This window comes from Anopheles marshallii, chromosome 2, assembly GCF_943734725.1.
Source record: "Anopheles marshallii chromosome 2, idAnoMarsDA_429_01, whole genome shotgun sequence".
In the NCBI taxonomy this organism is placed as follows: Eukaryota; Metazoa; Arthropoda; class Insecta; order Diptera; family Culicidae; genus Anopheles; species Anopheles marshallii.
This window is the reverse complement of record NC_071326.1, coordinates 67,157,613-67,179,338: the sequence shown is the minus strand read 5'-3', so window position 1 is coordinate 67,179,338 and position 21,726 is coordinate 67,157,613. Positions and strand designations below refer to the sequence as shown.

General features: G+C 45.3%; 1 protein-coding gene across 1 annotated transcript in view; it reads right to left on the bottom strand.

Annotated features, from left to right (window-relative positions):
- Positions 1-434: 434 nt before the first annotated feature.
- The window catches only part of LOC128709154 (optomotor-blind protein), a 108,373-nt gene continuing 87,081 nt past the window's right edge, over positions 435-21,726 (bottom strand). Inside the window, exons 5-8 of the mRNA XM_053804139.1 lie at positions 13,560-13,706; positions 13,412-13,488; positions 1,539-1,759; positions 435-1,381 (exon numbers count right to left, since the gene is read on the bottom strand). Of these exons, the coding sequence (XP_053660114.1) occupies positions 435-1,381; positions 1,539-1,759; positions 13,412-13,488; positions 13,560-13,706 (1,392 nt within the window). The remainder of the gene's footprint in view (positions 1,382-1,538; positions 1,760-13,411; positions 13,489-13,559; positions 13,707-21,726) is intronic.

Here is a 21,726-nt window from a genome sequence, read left to right as displayed (position 1 = left end):
CTCCCTCATAGCAGTGATGTTCTTTGGTAAGTTGTGACAAACGCGTTCGGCGTTATTCAAAGAAAACAGAAACAAGACAAGCAATGTATGGTGGCCGGTGGTGCAAAAGAAGTGCATGGGGGTACTAAGAGCGACACGGAACACACGCTGCGGAACACTGCACGTTCTGTGCCGTGGCTGAGGAGGCCATCGGTTCTCTTCCGACTAAAAGAGCCTAAAATAGTGTGTGCTATGTACACAAAGGTCCGCCCGGTGTGCTCACGTGTGCACTACGACATTGAGCCGTAGTGGAGCGCATCGCCGGGACCGATTGCTAACTGTCACATACCCTGGTCGAGATTGGGACCTCCGATCCCAACACCAACACCGCTCTCGATCGGTACGCCCCGATCATACAGCCCGGAAGTGGGATGGTACTCGCCGCTCACCATACGTCACTGATCGTGCGCAAGATGGTGGCTTTTCGCTCCATTGCTGTCGACGGTTACCGTACTGCCGTTGATGTTGTGCTTCACCTCCAGCCCGTTTACCATCTTCTCGATGCTTTTCAGCTCCGACGGTGAGTTGGAGGACGGGGGCGGAGGTCCTAGTGACGGCGGTGGTCCAGCCGAAGCAGGCGACATGAGGGAAGCGGCGGAAGGTGGTTGTGCCGTCGGTGCGGAAGGTTGTGAAGAAGGTGGTGGTGGTGGTGGTGGGGGCGGCGGTGGTGCTATGCTGCTGTTCGGAGCCGTTGGCATATTGGCGGCAGCATTCGCGTCCGCCGTCGTTGGCGAGGTCGGATGTTGGGTTGGAGTTGGTGAGACGGAGATGGGTCTGGTAGGGGGTGAGTTGGAGGCAGCGCGCGGATGTGGACTGCTGCTGAGGCTGCGGGCACCGGCCGAGTTGGATCCGGGCGTTACCGCGTCGAATGCCGACCCGAGCCCAGACGGTAAGCTGTACGGCGAGAACCGGTGGCCCTTCAGGCCGTGGAGTGGCGAGGTGGGCGAGTGGCCCGAGTAGTGCCCGAAGAAGGCCGGATGTTGGGCGGCAAGCGCGAGCTGAGCGTTGAACAGCAGGCTCGGGTTCATGGCAGCCGCAGCAGCCGGATTGTGCAGCAGGGACAGGTGTGGCGGTGGGTAAAGACCGTGCGGGTAGAGATAGGGCAGCAGGTGAGGTGGCGGGTGAATCGGTGGCCCGACGGAGATGTTGGGCGAGGGGTAGGACGTTCCGGCACTGCTGGACGACTCCTTCGGGCTGCCCGAGGTCGGACGAAAGGCACCTGTGCTTCCTGACACGCTGTCCGAGCAGTTCGAGTCGCTGCCGTCCCGCTCGTTCTCGTCCGACTGGAGTCGCCTTCGCATCGCTTCCTCCGCACGCTGCACGTCTTCGAAGTTAAACCATCCTGCAGAAGTGTATGGCAGTTGTAGGAAAAAAAAATAGATTAAAAAGAAAGAAACGATATTTGTCAAACATTCTTTGTGAACTTTTCATCAGCCGTTTTGGCGCTGAGTTGCGTCATGTGAAGTTGCTCGGGTTTGGAATGTCCGAGGGATACTAACCTGACGCATGATGCTGGCTGAGCGAGAGCAGTGGGCTTTGCGGTGGTCCCACCACGTCCAGCAGCTTGTCGTCATCGTCCAGCGCTGATATGCTATTCGTTCGGTGGTCCAAACCAGCTGGACCGCGCGAGGAGCTGACGGAGCTCGGACTGAGCTTGTCACCGTCTGAGCTTCGCTGTCCCATCAGCGATTGCCTGAAAGCAGAGCAACTGAAACCCGTACTGGTTAGCGAGGGTTCGCTTATTAGAATTCTTGTTTTACGAGTAAACGGGTCTAGTAATATAAGCTGACAAAGAGGGCCAGATGGTTGAAGCACGACGATGACGACATTCTTGTGGAGTTTTAGTAGGTTCTGTACAATTTTTAACTTTATCTAAGTTTTGATTCTAGAGATTACTATTGCTAGAAGTATCACGAGTAGGAGATTGTGCTCTTTTGGCTTGCATAAGGCCAAGAGTTCAAAGCAGGAGATGTATTGTTTGAAGTTGAGCGTTTTTTTTTTGAAGATTACTAACTTTACCAAGATCTCTCAATTACGATCGACTCAACTTCTCAGGATATGGCCACGAATGCTACCAAATAGAAAATTTATTTGGTTTTGTGAAGAATCTGGACGGATAGCATTGAACCACCTCAATACAATCTCCAGAAGTCTTATGAAACGTATAGATCAAACTAGCTCCTTGCCTTCCCTGTCTATTGTAATACTTGATGTCCTGAAGTATTGATAATCTCTCCGAAAATTCTCACTTTGAAATAGCATTTATTCATCAATTTTTAATGCAAACAATTCACAATCGATCCCCTTCATTTAAAACGCAATGTTGCAGTACATTAAAATCGTACGCACGACATTTATGATCCGGTTCAAACACCCAGGTTAATCGTTCCGTCATTGTAAAGCTGCACCCAGAACGGTACCAAAACGTCGCAAATAAACTCTTTTTTTTCACTCCCGGAGCGATGTTCCGGCCACCGTTTTAGATGCTGGCCGTTTGTGAAAAGAAAATCACTTCCTGATGATGACGCTTCGGGCGGTTCTCGAACACTTCACGGTGTTCGGTGCAGCGGAACAGCGTCGGAAAGGGTGCCAATTTGTACCCGGCAATGAATGTCCAACGGTGACAACAATGTCGACGGAACTGGCCGGGAACGGAACACAACAAAAAATCTACAAATCATCCAGCCACCCCGTACGGTTTGGCCTGGAGGCCACGGTACCACTGGAGGAAAACTGGTTTCACTGCGCAGAGAAAAAAACCGAATAACAATCGAACGATACCAAGAAGGGTTCGTCTCGTCCTCAGCAATGAGTGCATTTGAATATAGGTATGGCGCGAACGTGCCCGAAAGGATACGATGCGGTAGCGCAATTCATCTCCCAATCGCCACAACCGCCAAGACCCCTTGGGGTGTTGCCGGTATAATCGTTTCGTTCTGTGCCGGAGTCTGAGCCGTTTCTGTCACAATTTGTGTTTTTCTTGTTGTGGATGAGTGTGTATGCGAAAAATTCCCCCCAATGACGTAGCATAATAAAGTGCTACGCGGCCAAACTGCAGGCACTCGTAGCAGCAAACCGGAAGTCCGCAGGGAAAAAAGTCGCCACCAAACGGATCGATAGGATCCGGTGATGCGTTCGGTGCGTAGCGCCGTTATAGCAAAGTGGAATGGAAGATGATAAATGGTAACGTCACGCGACCGGAAACTCGAATCAATTGCCATTCTGCCGCCATGCCGGCCATGCGCTGGTGTCTTTTTCATCACCTCGGTAGTTATCCGTTCGGGTGGTGAGCGTTTTATAGGAAAACGGGCGAAGCAAAGCAAAAAAGTTATGAGCGGTTTTCGGTCATTTGTCGGTTCGTTTTTTTTCCGCGCCTGGTGTTAGATCCGATTTGCCACACGGTCGTCCACGGTGGGGCCCCATAAATCTTGCAAAATGGAGAAGCGAGGATTTTTTGTTTTGCTCGCCTTTCTGGCGGTACGTTTGTCACTCGCTAAATGCTTTCTTGCCGAATGCCCATCCAATGCTGGCGGATGCCGTAAGGATGGCGTTCGTCGGTTGTAGGATTGAATAAATAATCACACCATCAAACTGGCACGCACTCGATAAATGTGCGTGACGGGCTCGTTCCAAGCCGGGAGTTTGTTTGTTTTTGCGTTAGCTTCTCCGGCGATGGTATAACTCTTTCACAGGCAAGCTTTCCTTGTTGGGCCGTTGCGACGCGAGTGCTTTACCCCTTTTGTTTTTCCACTTTCACACAATCACGACAGGATACCGCGAACGAGCGGCCTATAAATATATGGATCCCGTTCGGGATCAGTTTTCCCTTTCCCCGGTTGACGCGATGATCGAAATCAAACCATCAGGTGGAAAATGGGTATTCCAACTTCACGCAACCAACTGTTAACTGCTACCCATAATTTATCTCCTGGCCTGGCCCAGTTGTCAACACACGAATGCTTGGGTTCTCTTGTTTGGGCGTTCTTAGAGCTCCAAAAAAAAAAAAACCAAACAAAACAAAACAAAAACGCTTAAACGGATGGATGTAAACACCACCGTTTTATGAGCTCACCTTCCATAAAGTAACGAAAATCACACGCATCCGTGCGTGACAGGGCGCAAAAGGGTTAAGCGGCGGTTTCGATTTTTCGACCCCCAGAGCTTTGCCCGCACGAAAGGTGCGGCAATGCAATCAAGCTGGTGCGTATCCGGCGGTTTTTTTTTTATTTGAGGAGTTTCCCTGTGGAAATTTGCATCAGTGGAGCGAGTATTTTTCTTTTGTTTGGTGCCATTTTCCGTTCTATAACCATTGGTTAGATGGTCATATTTTTATTTATGTCTGAGCAATGGGCTAACGTGGGCTGAATATTCTTATAGGTTAGGTGCTTAACACTTTACGTAATGGCCGACCCGAGGGTAGTAGGTAGTATTGCGTTTAAGCGTGGTTTTATGATCGTTTGGTGTCACGGGAAAGCGAAAACAGGCCAACACCATCGCTAATCAATAAGTGTTTTGTGTTTCGCTAGCAATATTCAACCTTAGTTGGTTGTGTTAAGAAGAAAGCCACTGTTATCTCCAAATAGCCATGCTCGAAAGGAGACAGACATTCCAGAAAAGAAGTTTTGCATGCTGGTTTACTCTAAATAATTTTTGTTGATTTAAACTTAACCCTTAACGATCTTGAGCTTCGGAGACATCCAAAGTTTCGATATTTTCTGCTGACTCTAAACCTTCCGGTGGGAAATATTTATATTCGTCAAAGCATTACCTTTCGGAATGTTGCTCATTGCTGAAAGAGAACAATAACTTAGATACAATTTCATTGCTAGTGCAATCAACAGAACAACAGCATCGGCAGACTCACATTTATCAGCCTGAAACCTCCATTCCGATTGCACACCCTTAATTAGAGCACAAAGATTGAAACATATTCAAATCAGCTCGTCCCAAAACGTTCCTCCCGCTCGTATCCGAACATTCGTACCGGTGGTCCTGTTGGTGGCCAATTTCTCACTAAATTAAACACACACACACACACACACACACACACACACACACACACGCGCATCCCTTTCCGTCCACAACAAGCGAGGTCAGCCCACTACAGCCGCGTTCCACAGGAATGATACATTGTTCGGGTTGCGCGGTTGTGCTTAACTGTCCGCCCGATGGCTAATGGATTGAATTAGAGCAGGGTATAAATTTTACACCCACGAATCAACGCTTCCAACGCCCACTGGCCGGAAGTTGGTTGGCTGGTACCCGGGCACTCTGCTTTGCATGTCACGAAACGGAAAGGGCTCTCTCTCTCTCTCTCTTCCTCTGTTGCGCCAATCCGCCCCAGACTAACGATGCTCCGAAGTAACGACCGGTGCCTGGTGGAAAATGTAGACATCCCTCCACCCGGTGCTCTGGGTCTGGTTTCCGAGGGCTGGTTTTTGCAAATTTATTGCAATATTCTACCATCGCTTGTTCTAGTCTGGTTTTAGGAAAACCACATCACCAACAACTAACCCATTGTTTTTCTTTTCGGAGCCCTGGTGTTGGTCGGAGTGGAGGTCGGATTTGCAGTAACAACTAGCAGAAGGAGGAGAAACAAAAAAAAAACCCTCACACGAATATTGGTGGACTTCCGGTGGTGCACCAAATTTCCGCCTCCAAAATGAAGTAACATCCGCCTCCGATCCATTGGAGTAGCTCGCTTGTTACCGGGTTGGATTGGTGTGGGAATAAGGGGGCTCTTCCATGTACAGGCAAAGGCTAGAAACTTGTTTGTTGACCGTTCGGAGCTGTGTTCCAGCAAAACTTCAAAACTTCTCCAATCAACCACCACCAACAACATATAGCTGGGCCGGTGAGCGTCGTACCGTGGTGTGCCAATCTTTCGAACTGGCCGCATAAATCAGCACGGCGCTGGTTTCGCAATCACGCCGGTGACGACGGAACAGCGGAAAAGCGGAAAATTCTCCACACGATCCGGAAAGTAAACATAACCTTTCCGTTTTGCCGGTGCCATGGGCACATTTCTATCTGTGTAACGTTTCAGCCATCGTCTGCATCTGCAATGTGCATGTTGGACGATTTTCAGCGAGCGAGATAGAACTCGACCAGATGCAAGGATATTTCCCCACCAACAAGAAGAAACCCCGGGAAGAAGTCGTTGAACCGACGGTTTAGGTCGCCCGTCGACGCCGTCGGTCGTTATCACGATGATGTGTAAAAAGCTTATACACTGGGTGTGGTTTAATTTGCCACCAATTTGCATACTACATGAGCTCGGTTTATTTTATGGTTCAGATCACGGTACCGGAACGGTACCGGTGGGATGAATGGGGTTGGGTGTGGGATGATGTGGAAAAGCGTAGCGACCACTCCCAGCGTTTTTCCGACACGATGATCTAGCTTTTTTGTCTTCTATACCAAAGGTTTTTCTACTTGCTCGAGTGATGAAAATTCAATGATCTGTAAGCCACCGTTCGAACCACATTTGCTCGCGATGAGGTTGTGAAAATTGTTAGTATGTGCTGCTTGTAGTAGCTGCTTTTTTAAGTTCTTGAAGGAACTATATAACTGATATTACTCAAAAAGCAGTCATGTTACGGTGAGCTTAGGGAATAACGCAACATGTTTCTGTTGTAAGCTTGTATGTTTCATGCTGGAAGCTGAAGCATCCTACTTCTTACGGGAGAATGGGAATCTTAAAACATGCTGCAATGTGGTGTAGTTTGGGTTAGATAAGCTATATATTCGTTTACGGTTTTGTTGATACTAAATAACCAATCAGTTGAATACTTTTGCAAATCAATAGCAATTAAAATCAACTAAGTTATTATAGCACTGTATCGTATAGAAAAGAGCACTATTTACTATAACTTTTTATGGCAAATTAGTAGACAGTAAATTGGTTGCTATAAACAGAGATAGTCATATAAAAAAACATCGTCACTTACAGTTCTCCTCCAGCATGAATCACACTGTCTAATCTCCCCCTTTCACTGCTATCGGGAAAATACTATCAACAGCCATAAAATCATCTTCTTTTCAAAACAAATCTTCCTCCCGCATTACCGATTGCATCCGTAATTGGTGCCACCCAGCACGGGTCACATTTGTTCATTTGCAGCTAAACTGTTCCTTTTACAGGCCAACATTAACTTAACCAGTTTTCTCTTACCGTAGCGTCCTTACGTCCGGACCGGGCCGACAGAGAGGAAAGTCATAGTGCCATAAATCTTCCCGTGTGTCAACACACAAACCAGCCGGTGGCAACTACCCAAACGACTCCCTTCTTTTGCAATGCGCCAAGTGATAACCGTTACAGCTCAATTGAGCTCGCGGCATGTGCGTTCCCGTCTGCGCGCACTACCCAAACGGGTGTCCCTTTTTTGTAGCACTGTCCCAAAACTTCGGATGGCATCGGATTAGGGTGAGGTTTTGAAAATGATACTGAAAAACTATTACGATAATTGACAAATATCACTTCAAGCGTCCCACTCACCCTTTATTTTTTTCATTCGACCATTAGCTTGTGGCACGTGTCCTTGGCACAGGGTGAAAAAGGAAGTCTTTTGTCACCAAACTCTAGCTGCCGGTAGGAGAAATTCGCACGGATGGGTTGTTTGTTCACGATAGGAAGGAAGGACTGCCGGTCGAAAAACAAGCTACATCATGCTTTCTTGAGTGGAGGACAATCCAAAACCGATTAGTGTGACGTTAACTTTAGTGGGAAATGTTAACCCAAAACAGAAAATCACTTGCCATTCTTTTAGAAAATGCTAGTTCATTTTTCTCGTTGAGTTTGTTTGTATGCTCAAAAAAACCCTGCAATAGGACACCAAGGGTAATGGGCGTTAGGGCATAGCAAAAAAGATTATCTACCGACGATGTTGAACATGTAAATCGCATAGTTTTTCGATGCTGAGCCACGTATGCTTTAGTTTTGCGTACTAAAATGACCTGGCACGATGCAAAACATCGCTCGGCTTAAGCTTCCCGCTCGATTATAAGCTCTTTAAGCCTGCAGTTCTTTCTGGGATGTTAACAAATGTACACATGTTGTTAAAAATCGCTTACCGTAAACGATCGTCGATTAAACTTTTGACCCATTTCTTCAGGCGAATGGGAATGGGGGTTCCCTCCGTGGAAGACAAAAACAATCCTCCTCATTCTGTTTGACAGATGGATATGTACCGTATTTTTTTTTGCGTACCAGCCAATAACAACATCATCCTGCTGGACATCATTCACTCAGCAATGAAATTATGTCATATTGAAGCTCATTACATTGCACCTAGACACTCCACGCGAACTTTTTTCATATCGTTACGAGAGTGAACTTTTATTTAACAACGCCAGGTAAAAACAGGGGCCAAACCGCCCGTCTCTTTGGTGACATTAAAATAAAATGCAAACAACAGCCAACTGCTTTGCTAAGTGGCTTGAGTTAAGCATGGCATGGGCTTCGGACTACTAAAAGCTTTTTAATTGCTCACTTGCCCGGTGGGTGCATCTGCTGCAGGGGGGTTCAATACTGCAACTGGAGTGACATTCGCCGTTGGACTGCTGGCTGTTTCAGGGTGGAACACAGGCCCGCCAGGATGCAGCGAGCGATTGTAGGTCATTTTCCTGTCTATGTGGAGTCGTTTTTTTCACGTTCCATTCCTTGTGCGCTGTTTGCTGAACCATTTCATCCTATTTACCTTCCTGCTTTCAGCTGATGACTCTATATTACGTTCAGTTATGTTCAACAGAATGTGCCTGGAGCATCATTTAGTAGAGTAACCTTTCGCTCGTTATTTGGCAACGGATTGTGAGAATAAAGTAACAATAAACCACCATTACTTCTCGTTTAAAAACAAGCATTTAGGTGTATAAATTGCCAACATGATCCAAATTTAACCGTCTATGCATGGAAGGACACAATATTACAACGCCCTAAAAGACGTTTTACTCCAGGCTGCGTAGAAAGAACACCCATTGCTTCAGACATTACACTGACTGTGCAGGGACGTGAGAATTTCTTTTCCGTATCCGGCGGCAATACAGCGTGAATTAATGCGGCGTTAGAAGTCTGCAAACCGCAAGCAGCAAACTGCCTTCATGTCTGCCTTGTAATTTTCGCATTACCCAACCTAACCCGGGAAGGCGTATTGCCAAAACCGTCAGCACCAACGCCTTCTTTGCGCCGGAATTATTTTTCACTCCACCGCATCGCCTCTCTACGCTCTCCCTGGTCACCGTAATAGGTTATGTTGAATGGAATATTCAACACCCTCTACTAACGTGCGCACTGTTCCAGGGCCACCATCCACACATGCTAGTGCGGTACCGGTTCTTTACACGGCAGCTAATCTTTATTTATATGTATTTATGCATTCTTGAGGTGTTTTCGGTCCGGGAACGGGTAATTTTTATACCGTGCAATTTTCCACCTCACCCGTGGGTGTAGCGTAAGTCAATTGGCGAAAGAAAATTGGCATGTTACATGCGTTTTTTTTTCTTCTTTGGTGTTCTTTTATGTTTCGTGGCGCGTACAGGCGGTTCTTGTGGTGTTTCGAAGGTTGGCAGAGAAATCTATTTTCAAAATGCAATATGTTCTTTGAGGTGCAAATGGGATAAGCAAAGTCAATGGAGGAGAAAATTTGATAGCACAAAATTGAGGCTTTCGACAAAAAATGAGTCTGAACTGGAAGGAAAGTGCACAAGAAGATACTTCTTTAAATGGTACTTTGTTTCTTTTGCTGTTAGCTTTTGAATTCTTACAAATTTTTACTGATTGTACTGAAAACGTCACAATAAATCGTTATTTATCACAAAAGGGTCCATTTACTGCTAAATCTGATAACTGACCAATGGACAACCCATTTTGAACCCACCAAAAACCTTCGTTCCGCATCGTTTTTACATAGCACAAGCATTAAGTAGCGTCTGATAAGACGATATCCTTAGAACGAATTAAAAAGCACCAAAAGCGCTCCCTTGGGGTTCGTCTGTTTGCAAAATTGCAAATGTGGCTTGATCCTTCCGGCCACCGTACACAACCAACTGCGGGACATTCGCCTCGGCCGGCAGCAATCAGCGAAGGTACGAACGAGGAAGTCAACCGAATCCCTTTACCCATTCCCGTTTTTGTGTCGTATGCTTTCTTGCATCTATTTCGGGGAACAGGCCGACGGATCGCCCTTGTAATTCGATTCGATTTTTCAAACTCCCTTAGTCCTTGGCATTTTTTTAGAAGATTCGTCCCCGTTTCCTTGTTGTTTGCGGTAGGGGAATAGTTGTAAGCCACAGCTCACGTACAACGCCCGATTGTTCACGGTAGGAAAGGCAAAGCAAATCGATAAGACGCACGGTTTGTAGTGGATTACGTTAAAAGACGATCGAGCAGCGATTAGGAATGTCCTAATGCTGGTCCTGCTGCTCGAGATGATGATGATGATGTTGGGAATTGATTGCTTTTCTCTGCCCCGACTATCTCCATCCATTTCATCCTTTAGTCCAGCGGTGTCTTCCCACCCGGTTGCTGATTGGTAGCTGAATTTTGCAGTCGATGGTCAACGCAAGGCACATCCGTTCCCTTATCGACCCGAGAGCACCGATACAAATAGGATTAGAAAGGATCTGATAATTGATATCGAAAGGTTTTTCGGCATCGTATCGTGGTAACGTCTTGCTGGGTTTTTTTTTTTGCTGTCGGTGTTTCTTCAACCCCTACGGGTAGATTGTTCCGGTCACGGGTCGTTGATCGGGTCGGTTTCTTAATCTTGTCCGAGCATCCGGGCATTCCGGGGATTCGATGCGCATCAAGCACACTTTTGACTACCGTTTTTCGGGGGCAGGTTAATTAATGTCCTAGGCAACGTTCGTTCGTAGAAGTGAGATGCATCCCACATGTGGAAATGGCTCTTCCGTAGCACAGATCAATCAAACCTGCGAACGTGAAATTGTTTCATGTGAAGCAAGTGGAGACCAAAAATATGTTCAGTACTTGAGTGAAAAGTGTAGCTGATCACCAGATTGAAGATAGAAAAAGTGGCGTAACTTTGGATAACCAAACAGCACACTCAAATCCGCTCAATCAACCTCTTTGCTGCCTTTTAATGAGACATTTCTTAACGTCATCAGCATATTCTGTGACCGTTTGTCTTGCAACCAATGCCGAGCTACCGCCAGCAAATAAAGAAGCATCCCGCAGCGTTCGCGTAGCCCTTGTTGCGCATGGAAAATTGCTGCCTTCCTGACAATTTTAATTAAATTACACAAAACATCAATTGAATTTGCACAACCCCTTCCCGGCGATGGTCCATCCATCCGGTGGATTTATTCGATTTACTCCCACAATCAACTTCCGACGCACGGGTGTATCGGACGTTGGGCGAGGAAGGTATGAAGAACTCAGAAAGGGGACGTTTTTTGGTAGTTCATGGGTGGCATAAAACGGGTGGCAAACTTGTCACCATCGGGGTGTTGGTGGAATTAGGGCCGGAGGTGATGTCATCGGTAGAGATTTACACGCAGCGATAAAAAAGAAACCTTAAACCTGGTGGCATGCACACAGATCATCGACTAACAATAGGACGGTAAATGATGTTATGCATCAGTTGAAATGACAAAATTCTCTGTGGTTGATGCAAACGCTGTGGAAGATGCCGTGATCATGCTGTGATGCTGTGCTCATTCTTGTGTAGAATAAAATCAAGCGCAATAAATGAAGCAATACGTGTAATTAACAAATCTAGATGATTGTAAGAGTTAATTATTTGAGTTCTATAGATAAGTTTTCTATTAATTTGTAAAGTAAATTTAATAATTGTACTATTTCCCTTTATTAATATTTTACATGATATAAAATTTTAAAAAAAATCAATCTCATTTCGCTCAACTGTAGCTCGCAATCCAGTTTCTATCCTTCTTCCACCTAATGGTTTCATCATCGGATGCTGTGGGAAATGTTTCGATAAATTTCCAACCGTACCCCGAGCGTAATCGACCACGACATTCAAAACTCGGCAAATAGCGCGCTTACCCCCAAGGACGGCCGGGATAGAATAAAAGGGGTTTCTGGCCGTGTAACGAACGTCAGCAGTAATCTGTAACCTATGATTATCACCCGAGCCGCAAAACGATTACATGGGTGTCAAAATATTTGTCACCATCGCCGTCGTTTGCCCGCGGGGGAAAAAAACGATTTGTGGCAAATTTTTGTGTGCTTCTATTCAACTCTTGCCTTACGGTTCGTTATTTGATCCGACATTTAGAGCGGTGCCATGAAGGGAAAAGGAATTTGATACAAATTCTTTATTTGCCCTAAGGATAAGTGGCACAATCAATCGTTCCGTTGTGGGACATCATTAGCAGCAAGCACTCGGTTTCTGTGGGTTGGATTTGAGCGATTTCCCGCTGTTAACGTAAGCGAGTGGGAATTGTGTCGCATATTTTAGAAACCAGTGAAGGAATTTAGGAAGTCGTACAATTCTATACAATATCAATCGTTGATCGATAGTTGCATTTGCAAAATGCAAATATTCTATTCCTTTTCCAGCTATTTATTATTGCATTAACACGCTTTGCTTTCTGGAATCGGATTTCGGTTAGGAATGACTTTCTCTGGGCAAAATGTGTTACTCAAAACCCTGCAAACATTCATCGCGTTTAAATTCCAGCTAACGATACAGCGCATTTCAATAGCAATTCTCCACATCTTCATGTGGATGGGGAGGTTTATCAATCGTAAACACATCCGTACATCGAACATCCGGCTGCACAACACAATAATGCTTGATGGAAATGGTAAATGATTTACGCAAAGTGCACTGTCACATCATCCGAGGTGGCCGAGAAAATGATTCCTTCCGTACACATGAAAACATCTTTGCTTTCAGATTAATTCACAACACAAACAACAGTGTGTTTGGGAGCCATTGCTGATGAGTGTTTGCAGTGGGATGAAAATGTGGTGAACAAAACGCTACGAAAGGCAAGGACTGAAACGATATCCTGTCAGGATGTCGGTGCAAACAAAACAAGCTTGCTTTCAACGGTATTGATTTTCCATTGCTTCCCCTTTTCGAGGGAAATTTAACCTTTTGTCACTTTTCTTGTGAGTTTTTGCCCCTCGTTGATGTTACATTGACGTTACAGGGATGTTACATTGATCTGAATGTCCCCTCAATTGCAGCAATACATCTTCATTTCCTGATCGAATTCAGCTGAGATAAATTTTAAATGATTCAATGCAATAATGGTTTTTTTTTTACTTTTCTAATCATCTATCAAAGTGTATAAAAGAAAAGAATATCATCATCGTCGTTCGGAAAATTTTGAAATATTTTAATGAAAAATGCAATAAACTACTACTTACTAAACTACTTACTTCTTTTCCCGTTTGCCGGCACCAGTATCACGAAATCCTTTCGCGAAAGGATTATTATCTATCTTCAATTGCGTTATCTGCCGATGAAAAATGGGATTCGAACACACAATGAATATTTTGGGGTGATCAGCTATATTGCATTACTTACTTTTTCATTTTGATATGCAGTTACGGCTATGAATTCGGTTTCCTTAAACACGTAGGTACGAAACGTCGAGTACGGTAGCTTCAGTATATCGTTCGCTCGAACTAAATGAAATCTAGGCTGGTACTTGTGCATCGAATTCAGGATTGTCTGCAAGAAAGTAGAGAAACGTGCGTAAACATTAGTGTGATGTTCCATCATAATTGCCCCACAATGTTGCCATAATGAATTGTAACGGCCTGGGAGCGATTGCTTATATTTCCCTTGGCATTGTACGGTTAAGTTAATGTACGTCATGAAAGTTAAGTGTACTGTAGAATGTCGCAAAAAAAGCGGCAATCGAGCAAAGAGTAGCTAAATTTATAATGATTTCTTCCGGCTTTAATCGTAATAAGCGGCGATACATTGACGGCCGGTGCAGAAAGAAAAGGTATCAAACGCGTTAGAAGATGATAACAATGCCAAACCCTCCCCCCCTCAACCAAAATAAAAGGGGTAGTAAACAAAATAGCTGCCATAAAGTTAGCAAACTGATGACCCTTGTTAGGAAGCGGATCCGGATGTACCGAGATGATGAATAAAAGATTCACTCCAGTTTAAGACCACACACGGAGCAACACTGTAGCAGGTGTACCGGAAGACAGAAGATGATAGTAAAACTGTGCACTGTGTTCGGAACGCATAATGAGGTCAGTGAGAGAGGCTGGATGTGGTTTTTATAGCATACGCGGTTCAAAATCTTGACTAAATTTAGTTTACACTGGGCACAAATTTGAATGACCGTTCCCAGAAAAAACAAAAAATAGAAACAGGCAATTCTTTTGTGCGAGTTTAAATTCCTAGCTCAGCAGTACTTAAACTGCTGATCAGAATAGTTTTTGCTTTTATTGCGGAATGAAATAAACTTCATGTTTCGGTTGGAATATCCGGTTCTTTGTACATTTTTTTTTTTTGCACAAGGCACTTTCTAGCCGTTTTGCAGATGACGGGAAAAAGTGCTTGTGGTGTCTTTCACACCATTCCTGTAACGTCAAACCGCTCAGGGAAGGCCGCTCATTAATTCCATTACTTGATTAATTAGAAACATTCGTTTTTATGGCTTAAACTTTGTCCCTCATTTCTGTGGTTTCCTTTTTTCCTACCAGAAGAGAGATGGATGCCAGTAGACTTGTTGTAGTGTTTCGGAAGCAAAGATCTGCACACTCATTCACTAACGAATGTGTTTGGCTGTCGTCGACAAACACCGGTAGCAATCGGTTTGATTTACCACCTAGCGAGTGTGATGTGTGTTGGGCCGTTCATTACTTTATGCGCCATCCATGCGCCAGCCATGCGCTAATGAGAAGAATGATCATTGAGTAAGATAAAAATTTGCACCTAAACGACGAGCGTTAGAGTTCACACTAATGACACATATCAACTTCAATTTCATTTAATTACAGTTGAATGATCACATTACATCAGAATATGGAGGAACTCGAAGGTGTGATCCGTATTCTCGATTCGTAAAGGTTTTGAGTCATTAAGTAGAAAGCAATGAGCACCTAACTGATCAACTTTTCTGCAGAGCTGACAGATATCAAACGCCATTGATATGAAACAATTATAAAAATAATCTATCTACAGCTCCTACAGCAATATCTCATGTTGCATCATCTCTTTTCAGCATCATCAGCACGAAGAAAAAAAAATACAGTTGATCATTCGCTTGATGAAGATATAACATTTACCTCGCACCCTCGATCACTGTCATCACCTTGCCTTACTGTACCAAACATAAGGAAAATCAACTACCTCCCTGCTCCGTTCCGAAGCTGTTATCAAGTCCGCAACTGAAACCAACAACCATTACCTTCACGAGTTCGCTTTCCAGCCGCAGGAGAGGCAGACAGCACCGAATAGCCAAGAATCCCGGAGGTCCCAATCATCATTTCATTAAACATCCCACGTCTTACGAAAAAAAAACCATCCCAACCATTTCGTGGCCCGGCACCGTTGCGACGAGTGCATTTGAAAGGCTCAAACGAGCGCTGGCAAGTGGTGGGGTCAGAAATAATGATTAAATAATCATACTCCACCGGGTGGTACGCCGTTCGGACGCCAAGAGCGTCCATTTCGGTTTCAAACCACCACTACGTTGGCTGTGGCCGCATGTACACACGATCACCAGCGCCAGTCACCCACCAGTCCCAGATGGTTTAAGCATTATCTTGTTAATTTTTCCATCTTAAGCTCATTCGAAACTTCCTTTTCTCGTAAAACCTCTCACTTTGCCGGTTCGATCCGCGCCACGGAGGGAAAGCGATCAGGGTAACACGCGGGACACGCGGTAAGATTGCGGTGATGATCGCGTCGTCGAAATAATTTCGCCACTCTCGCCACACTTGAAACCCCACGGTACGCGTCCGTGCTGCGGGTTCGGTGGGGGGGGGGGGGGGGGGGGGGGGGGGATACTGAACATTTGGTGAATGATTTTTGGGGGCTACTCTTCGTTTTTTTGTTGTTGTTGCTTTGCCCCGGCAAACGTTTCGCTCACAAAGTTGGTTTGTTTGGTATTGGACGCCGATAATTTAGTCGTTTTCGGGTTCGTCTCCTGCTTCATGTTCGCTCTTTCTTTTCGATCATATTTCGACCACGATATTCATTAATTGGTTGGCGTACTACTGGTGCACCGGTGATGAAGGTTGGGCACTTGGGAAACGGGATAATCAAGCACCAAACTGCCATTTGCCTGTTCGCAACCGTCGTTTTGAAGCTTTCTTGCAGTGTGCGCCAAGTGCACTGCTGCAACAACGATAAAAAAACCACTCCAAAATACACCACGCCCCTTTTAGCTCGGTGTGTGTGTGTGTGTGATAGGGTGGGGGTTCACAATCATGAAACACCCCACTTTAGACCACCCGTTTGAAACCACGCGCAAAGCTGTGTTAGAGTGCACCCAAACAGTGGAGGCTTAGCCTGGGGGCCAAAAGTCAGCGTAATCGTTTTTCGTGTCTGCAAAAGTGCAGTGGTGAGTTTTTTTTGCCCCTCTCTGCCTTTTTCCGTGGTGGTGAACTTAGAAAGTGCTGTCTCCATTCTTGTGGCCACCCTCGAATACGCCGGTACATCCCAAATGAGCTCTCGTTTGAGCGCCGTTCGCCGGGCGTACATCGCATCTCGGTGTCGGTGGCGACCACCCCATAATCTCCCCACGGGGGCAGGGTGAACCTGGGCGAAAAAGGCGAGACGTAAAATGTTCTTCGTGATGTTCACGAGGTAATATTGCGGTCCCATCGATCGGATCGGTCGGTGGTGGTGGTACAAGAGCAGCGAGCAGACATTAATAACGTTCGTCGTCCGCTTCATCGTGGCCGTGTTGAAGTCTTCGAAGTAAACGCGAAAAAGTGATTCCGATCGGTTTCTCACCGGTCGGTACCGTGGGCACCAAGACCAAGACCACCACCGGGGTTGAAATCATAATTTCACAGCATCCTGCTTTCATTCATCTACCCCATGACCCATACCTCCCATGCACCCGGCTCCATCCCCAATACCCTCGTTTGTTGTTTTCGTTTTTGACGCCGTTTTAATAGGTGGAACTTCCTTGTTTGAAAACCGTTTGATTGTTTTTAGAATCGGTTAGGGAGTTGGTTAGTTTTCTCTTCTTTTTTCTCCCGTCTCCCTGTTGCCCCTAATTGCTAGACCCGAAGGGCATCGGCCGGGCTCGCTAGTTAACGTTTTCGGGGTTTTCCGTAAAACAGAACGGGGATAATCATCTTGGGCGGCCCACACCATCTGCCATCGTCCACTTGGTTCATCATTGTCATCGGTTGCCGGATTTATCGGACAGCGGGTTCGATCGAGCAGGTGGTCATCGTTGACCTTCTTTTTTTTTTCTTCTAGCCGAAACCTCCCGGAAGCTGCCGAATGTGGCTCCCGGAAGTGACTGGAATGGTGGGTAATGATTATGAACTTGTCAATAGGCCGAAAGGCCGATCCAGCGTTAGCTTGGATCTGGCTCATAAGGGAAGTGACAAATTAGCTGCTGAGTGATTCAAAATCCCGAAAGGTATATTTTTATGGGGCAGATCAGCTCCACATCAATGCGTTATCTTTCACCGTACACCATGGCGAAGGAAATTGGCGTCGAAATGCGCCTCCAATATCTTGAAGACTTGACGACATCCAGCAGACCACACAACTTCAAGGAATGGAGTCTAGGAGTAACGTTTCTTACACTTTTACGATTGCCAATCGAAATGCAATCTAGCGGAGATAATCGAAAACGGAGATAAAAATTCTATTAAAAACCAGCCACATCAAAGTATGCGTGCATATTTCCTGCATAATCTTCAACCCTGTTCCCAGGTTGGGAAATAACGCAAAAAAAAAAACTCGTAAAAAAGTCGTAAAGGAACGTGCAAAATGGCCCGACCTGGAATACTGGATTTTTACGATGGATTAATTAACAGTTCCCTTCGCTCGTGGATGAAGCTTCGGTTCTTACCGCACCTCGGTGACAAATCGAACCGACCGCCACCGAGTCGGCACAACCGAAAATTGTCTTAATCCTGTCAAAACGGAAAGTGCACTTTTCGGGGCGCCCGTTCATTGCACCGTACCATCCGGGTGGGCTTTATGTCCGTTTTGTTTGTGACGGTTGTTCTTTCCCGTGTTTTGTTAGTCATTGAATTTTTAGAAACACAACTACCCTTTCCCTGCCCGTGCACATGCGGGCAACCGAGAGAGGGCAGATGAAATAAAACGTATCAATTTAGTATCGTGCGCAAGCGTGGAATGCCGCAATCAACCGTTTTTTTTATTCATTTTCTCTTAATTTAGTACGTCTGTCAAGGAGCTTGGCAGTTTTTGTTTCATTTGGACGGGAAGGAAAAGGAAACAGATTTAACGTTCCGCCTTACCGGCGTATGTGTGGCAAATGGAACGAAGGTGTCCCAGGGTGTCCCTAGTGCACAAAACACGAATTGGGAAGAGAGACAAAAAAAAACACATTTCAAAACAACGAAAATGAAAGAATGGGGCAAAAAACGCATAATTTCAAACAGCTTTGTGCGGGACCGACACTATCTTATCAGGCGCTCTGTGAGGTCCGTGGCTTCCGTGGACAAACGTCGTGCCCCGATGCAGCAGCCGGTGCGTTAATAATATTGTTTTAATCAATACGTTAAACGGATGGGTTAACCGATGGGAAGGTTAGAATATAAAACAATCTAACAACGGAATGGGAAGAGTATTGGTGGTAATTGATAACCGAAAAACGGGTGGCATTATAAATTAATTCGAAAACAGGCGGCGTAAAATCTTAACCTTTACAAGTAAGACACAGAACGAGCTTTGGTACTTTTAATGGCAATAGAAGTTTACTCTTTAGAACATAGTTAGTTTTAGAAGTACTCCAAAATTAGACCAAGATCTTCGAACAAAATATCGAATTTATGACCATAAAGTTCGAACAATATTGATGGAAAAGAAAGAATTCGTATCACCCACAAAGAATCTGCTAAACAGCTCGTACTATTTTATAGCACATTATTATTACTATTATAGCACTTTATTGACTCATTGACAACTAGTAAAGACGACGCGCAGTAGAAGGCCGATACGTATGCAAGAAATCAATGACACAAAATCAAGACGACGAAACCCAGCAAAACATTACTACGTTTATTTATGCAAAGTATTTACGTCTACGTATTGATGCAGTTTTACTTTCTCATTTGTTCCTCCAATTCGGTGCAGGAATGAGATAAAGATTGGTGCCTTCATTAGCTCCCCTTGCAGCGATTTGTCGTGTCAATCTGGGTTTAATAGAAAAAAAAGGTAAACAGACATCCGCCACGGTGGGTGGTTTTTGACGGATCGATTCATTACCGGTGTGCGATGACATGTCTATCGATTCTCGATCGGACTAATTAGTTTGTACCTTTCCGTCCTGGGGATCTGTGTACGTATCGGTAGCACCCAGACCCAGACCCAGACCCGGTCGCCATGGTGCAGGCGACGCAAACCAAGAAACGAACGCGAAACGTTCCGTAACCGGTTCGTTCTCAAACGGATGGCGGCTGCTGCTGCTGGTGCTGCTGAAGCTGCTGCCACCATCCGTTAGATAATTACCATTTAACCGGCTTTTGAGCAACATGGACAGTGGAAGCTTGGCGGGGGAAGGCTGCTATCGAAACCGACGGCTTGCAAACCGGTTGGGAATACTAAATCGATCGCACTTTGACACCGCGGTGCGTTCGCCCATTCTCGCGTCCGTATCTCACCGGCCTGGGCTAATGAGCTCGCGCGGCATTATGTCCCACACCTAGGTGCAGAGTTGTTGATTTAATACATGTTTGTTTTGTCTGTCCGGTTAATACTACCGAGTCCCTCGACGCCCCTCCCAATGCTGTGGGCTTCAGCACATAAATTTATCTGGATATAGCAATTTGCGCTGAGTGCCTCCGGACATTCGAAACGCTTCGATCCGGCCGAATGTTTCTTTTTTTTTTTCGGGCGATGTGGAGCGGACATTCCCAAAATGTCCGTTTCGCGCCCACTCGAGCTCATCTCGCAAGGCATGCAATAGCCGCGCGATAGGCCGATAGGTCTCTTATCAAGCGTAGCGACCACCTCGGTTTCAGCCAGCGGTTCCGTGGAATTCGGTTTCCTATTTGGAATTCTCTTCTCACACTCCAATCCGACAGGGTTCGAATTTATGCAGGCAAAAAAGGTAGGTGACACACGCACCTATGGGCCGTTTTCCATTCCGGTGTCTGTAAGGATAGCCGTTTTTTTCCTACCCGATAGACGCCGTCCCAACCGATCGACCCAAGATTCAACGACGAATCGAGAAAACCTGGTGGCCTAATGAATTCGAATAAATTAAATGCGCAAAGCGCTTCGTGGCCTTATCTAAATTGATATCTATGTTTCTTATCCGTCTAATTTACCCGTTGTTTCTTGACTCGCTGCGGCTTCTGGGTGTTTGGTGACCGACACTCGTACGCTTTCGCCCACCGTACCAGCCGGCAATCACATCAACGATTTATAGATCCTTTCCCCGGGTATGCCCGGACCCTACCCTTGTGCGCGGGACTGCGTTTGGCGTAAAATGGTAGCACATAAATCAACCAACCAAACCCGAAACGAGATCTTCTTGGGTCAAACCACTCGAAATCTAAACCTCAGGTGGACGATTTAGTAGCCACCCGTGGTAAGTGTTGCACAGGAATTTATTTGAATCCGTTGCTGTTCTTGGTTTGCTTGCGTGCTGCTACTGCTGCATCGTCGGCCTCCACCAAAAAAAAAAGAGGTGCGATGGAATGAAAAATTTGGCAAACAATTTTATTACCGGTCTGCGAGAGATAGGTTTCGCTGATAAAGCCGTTTCCCCCGGGGACGCTTGGCGTATCAGTGGGTTGCGAATCGTAACGCAACGCCATCATTATTGTGCACAGTCCATGTCTTTGACAAATTTTGGACCGTTTTCAGGACCCTTTTTATGATTTGTGAGCATAAAGTGGGCAGCATGAAAAATATGATTGATAGGAGCAACATGTGATACGGTTGCAGTTTTCATAGAAAATGACCTTAAGGAAGGCTTGGAAACATGTTCTTAGAATCACTGGAAACATTAAAGCAAGATTATCTCGAAAACTGGGCAAAGTTTCGACTCTTCTTTAAAGATCTGCCACTCGATCTGCAAAAAATGCCACTAAAATAGAGGAGAAGCAATTAGAGTAAGTATGATATTATAGCAAATACGGATAATTGCAGCAATGAACTGTTCCACTTAGACGAAATGTTTACTTTTCGAACTAGAACCAACTGCAATATAATATATTACACCTACCAATTATAAAAAGTAATATCAAACAACTGGGAATAATTGGCTTCCTATCTCGAATAAATATAATTTTGTAGATTATTTTTAATACACAAATCGATCATTAAATTTCGAGGTTATTTGTCGTGCCTCTTCAATATCGATTGCATGGCAGGACCAAACAAAAAAAGACAATAGCCTTCTGATCATGTTAATACTTTGTAATCTTTTAATTTTCATTCACCAACCGAAAATGAATCTCTTTTCCCTCATAACCCATTCCACGAGTTGCCGTCCACGGTTTCGGTCTGTTCGGTTCCGTTTTATGAGCGTATAAATATTCTAATAAGCTTAAGAATA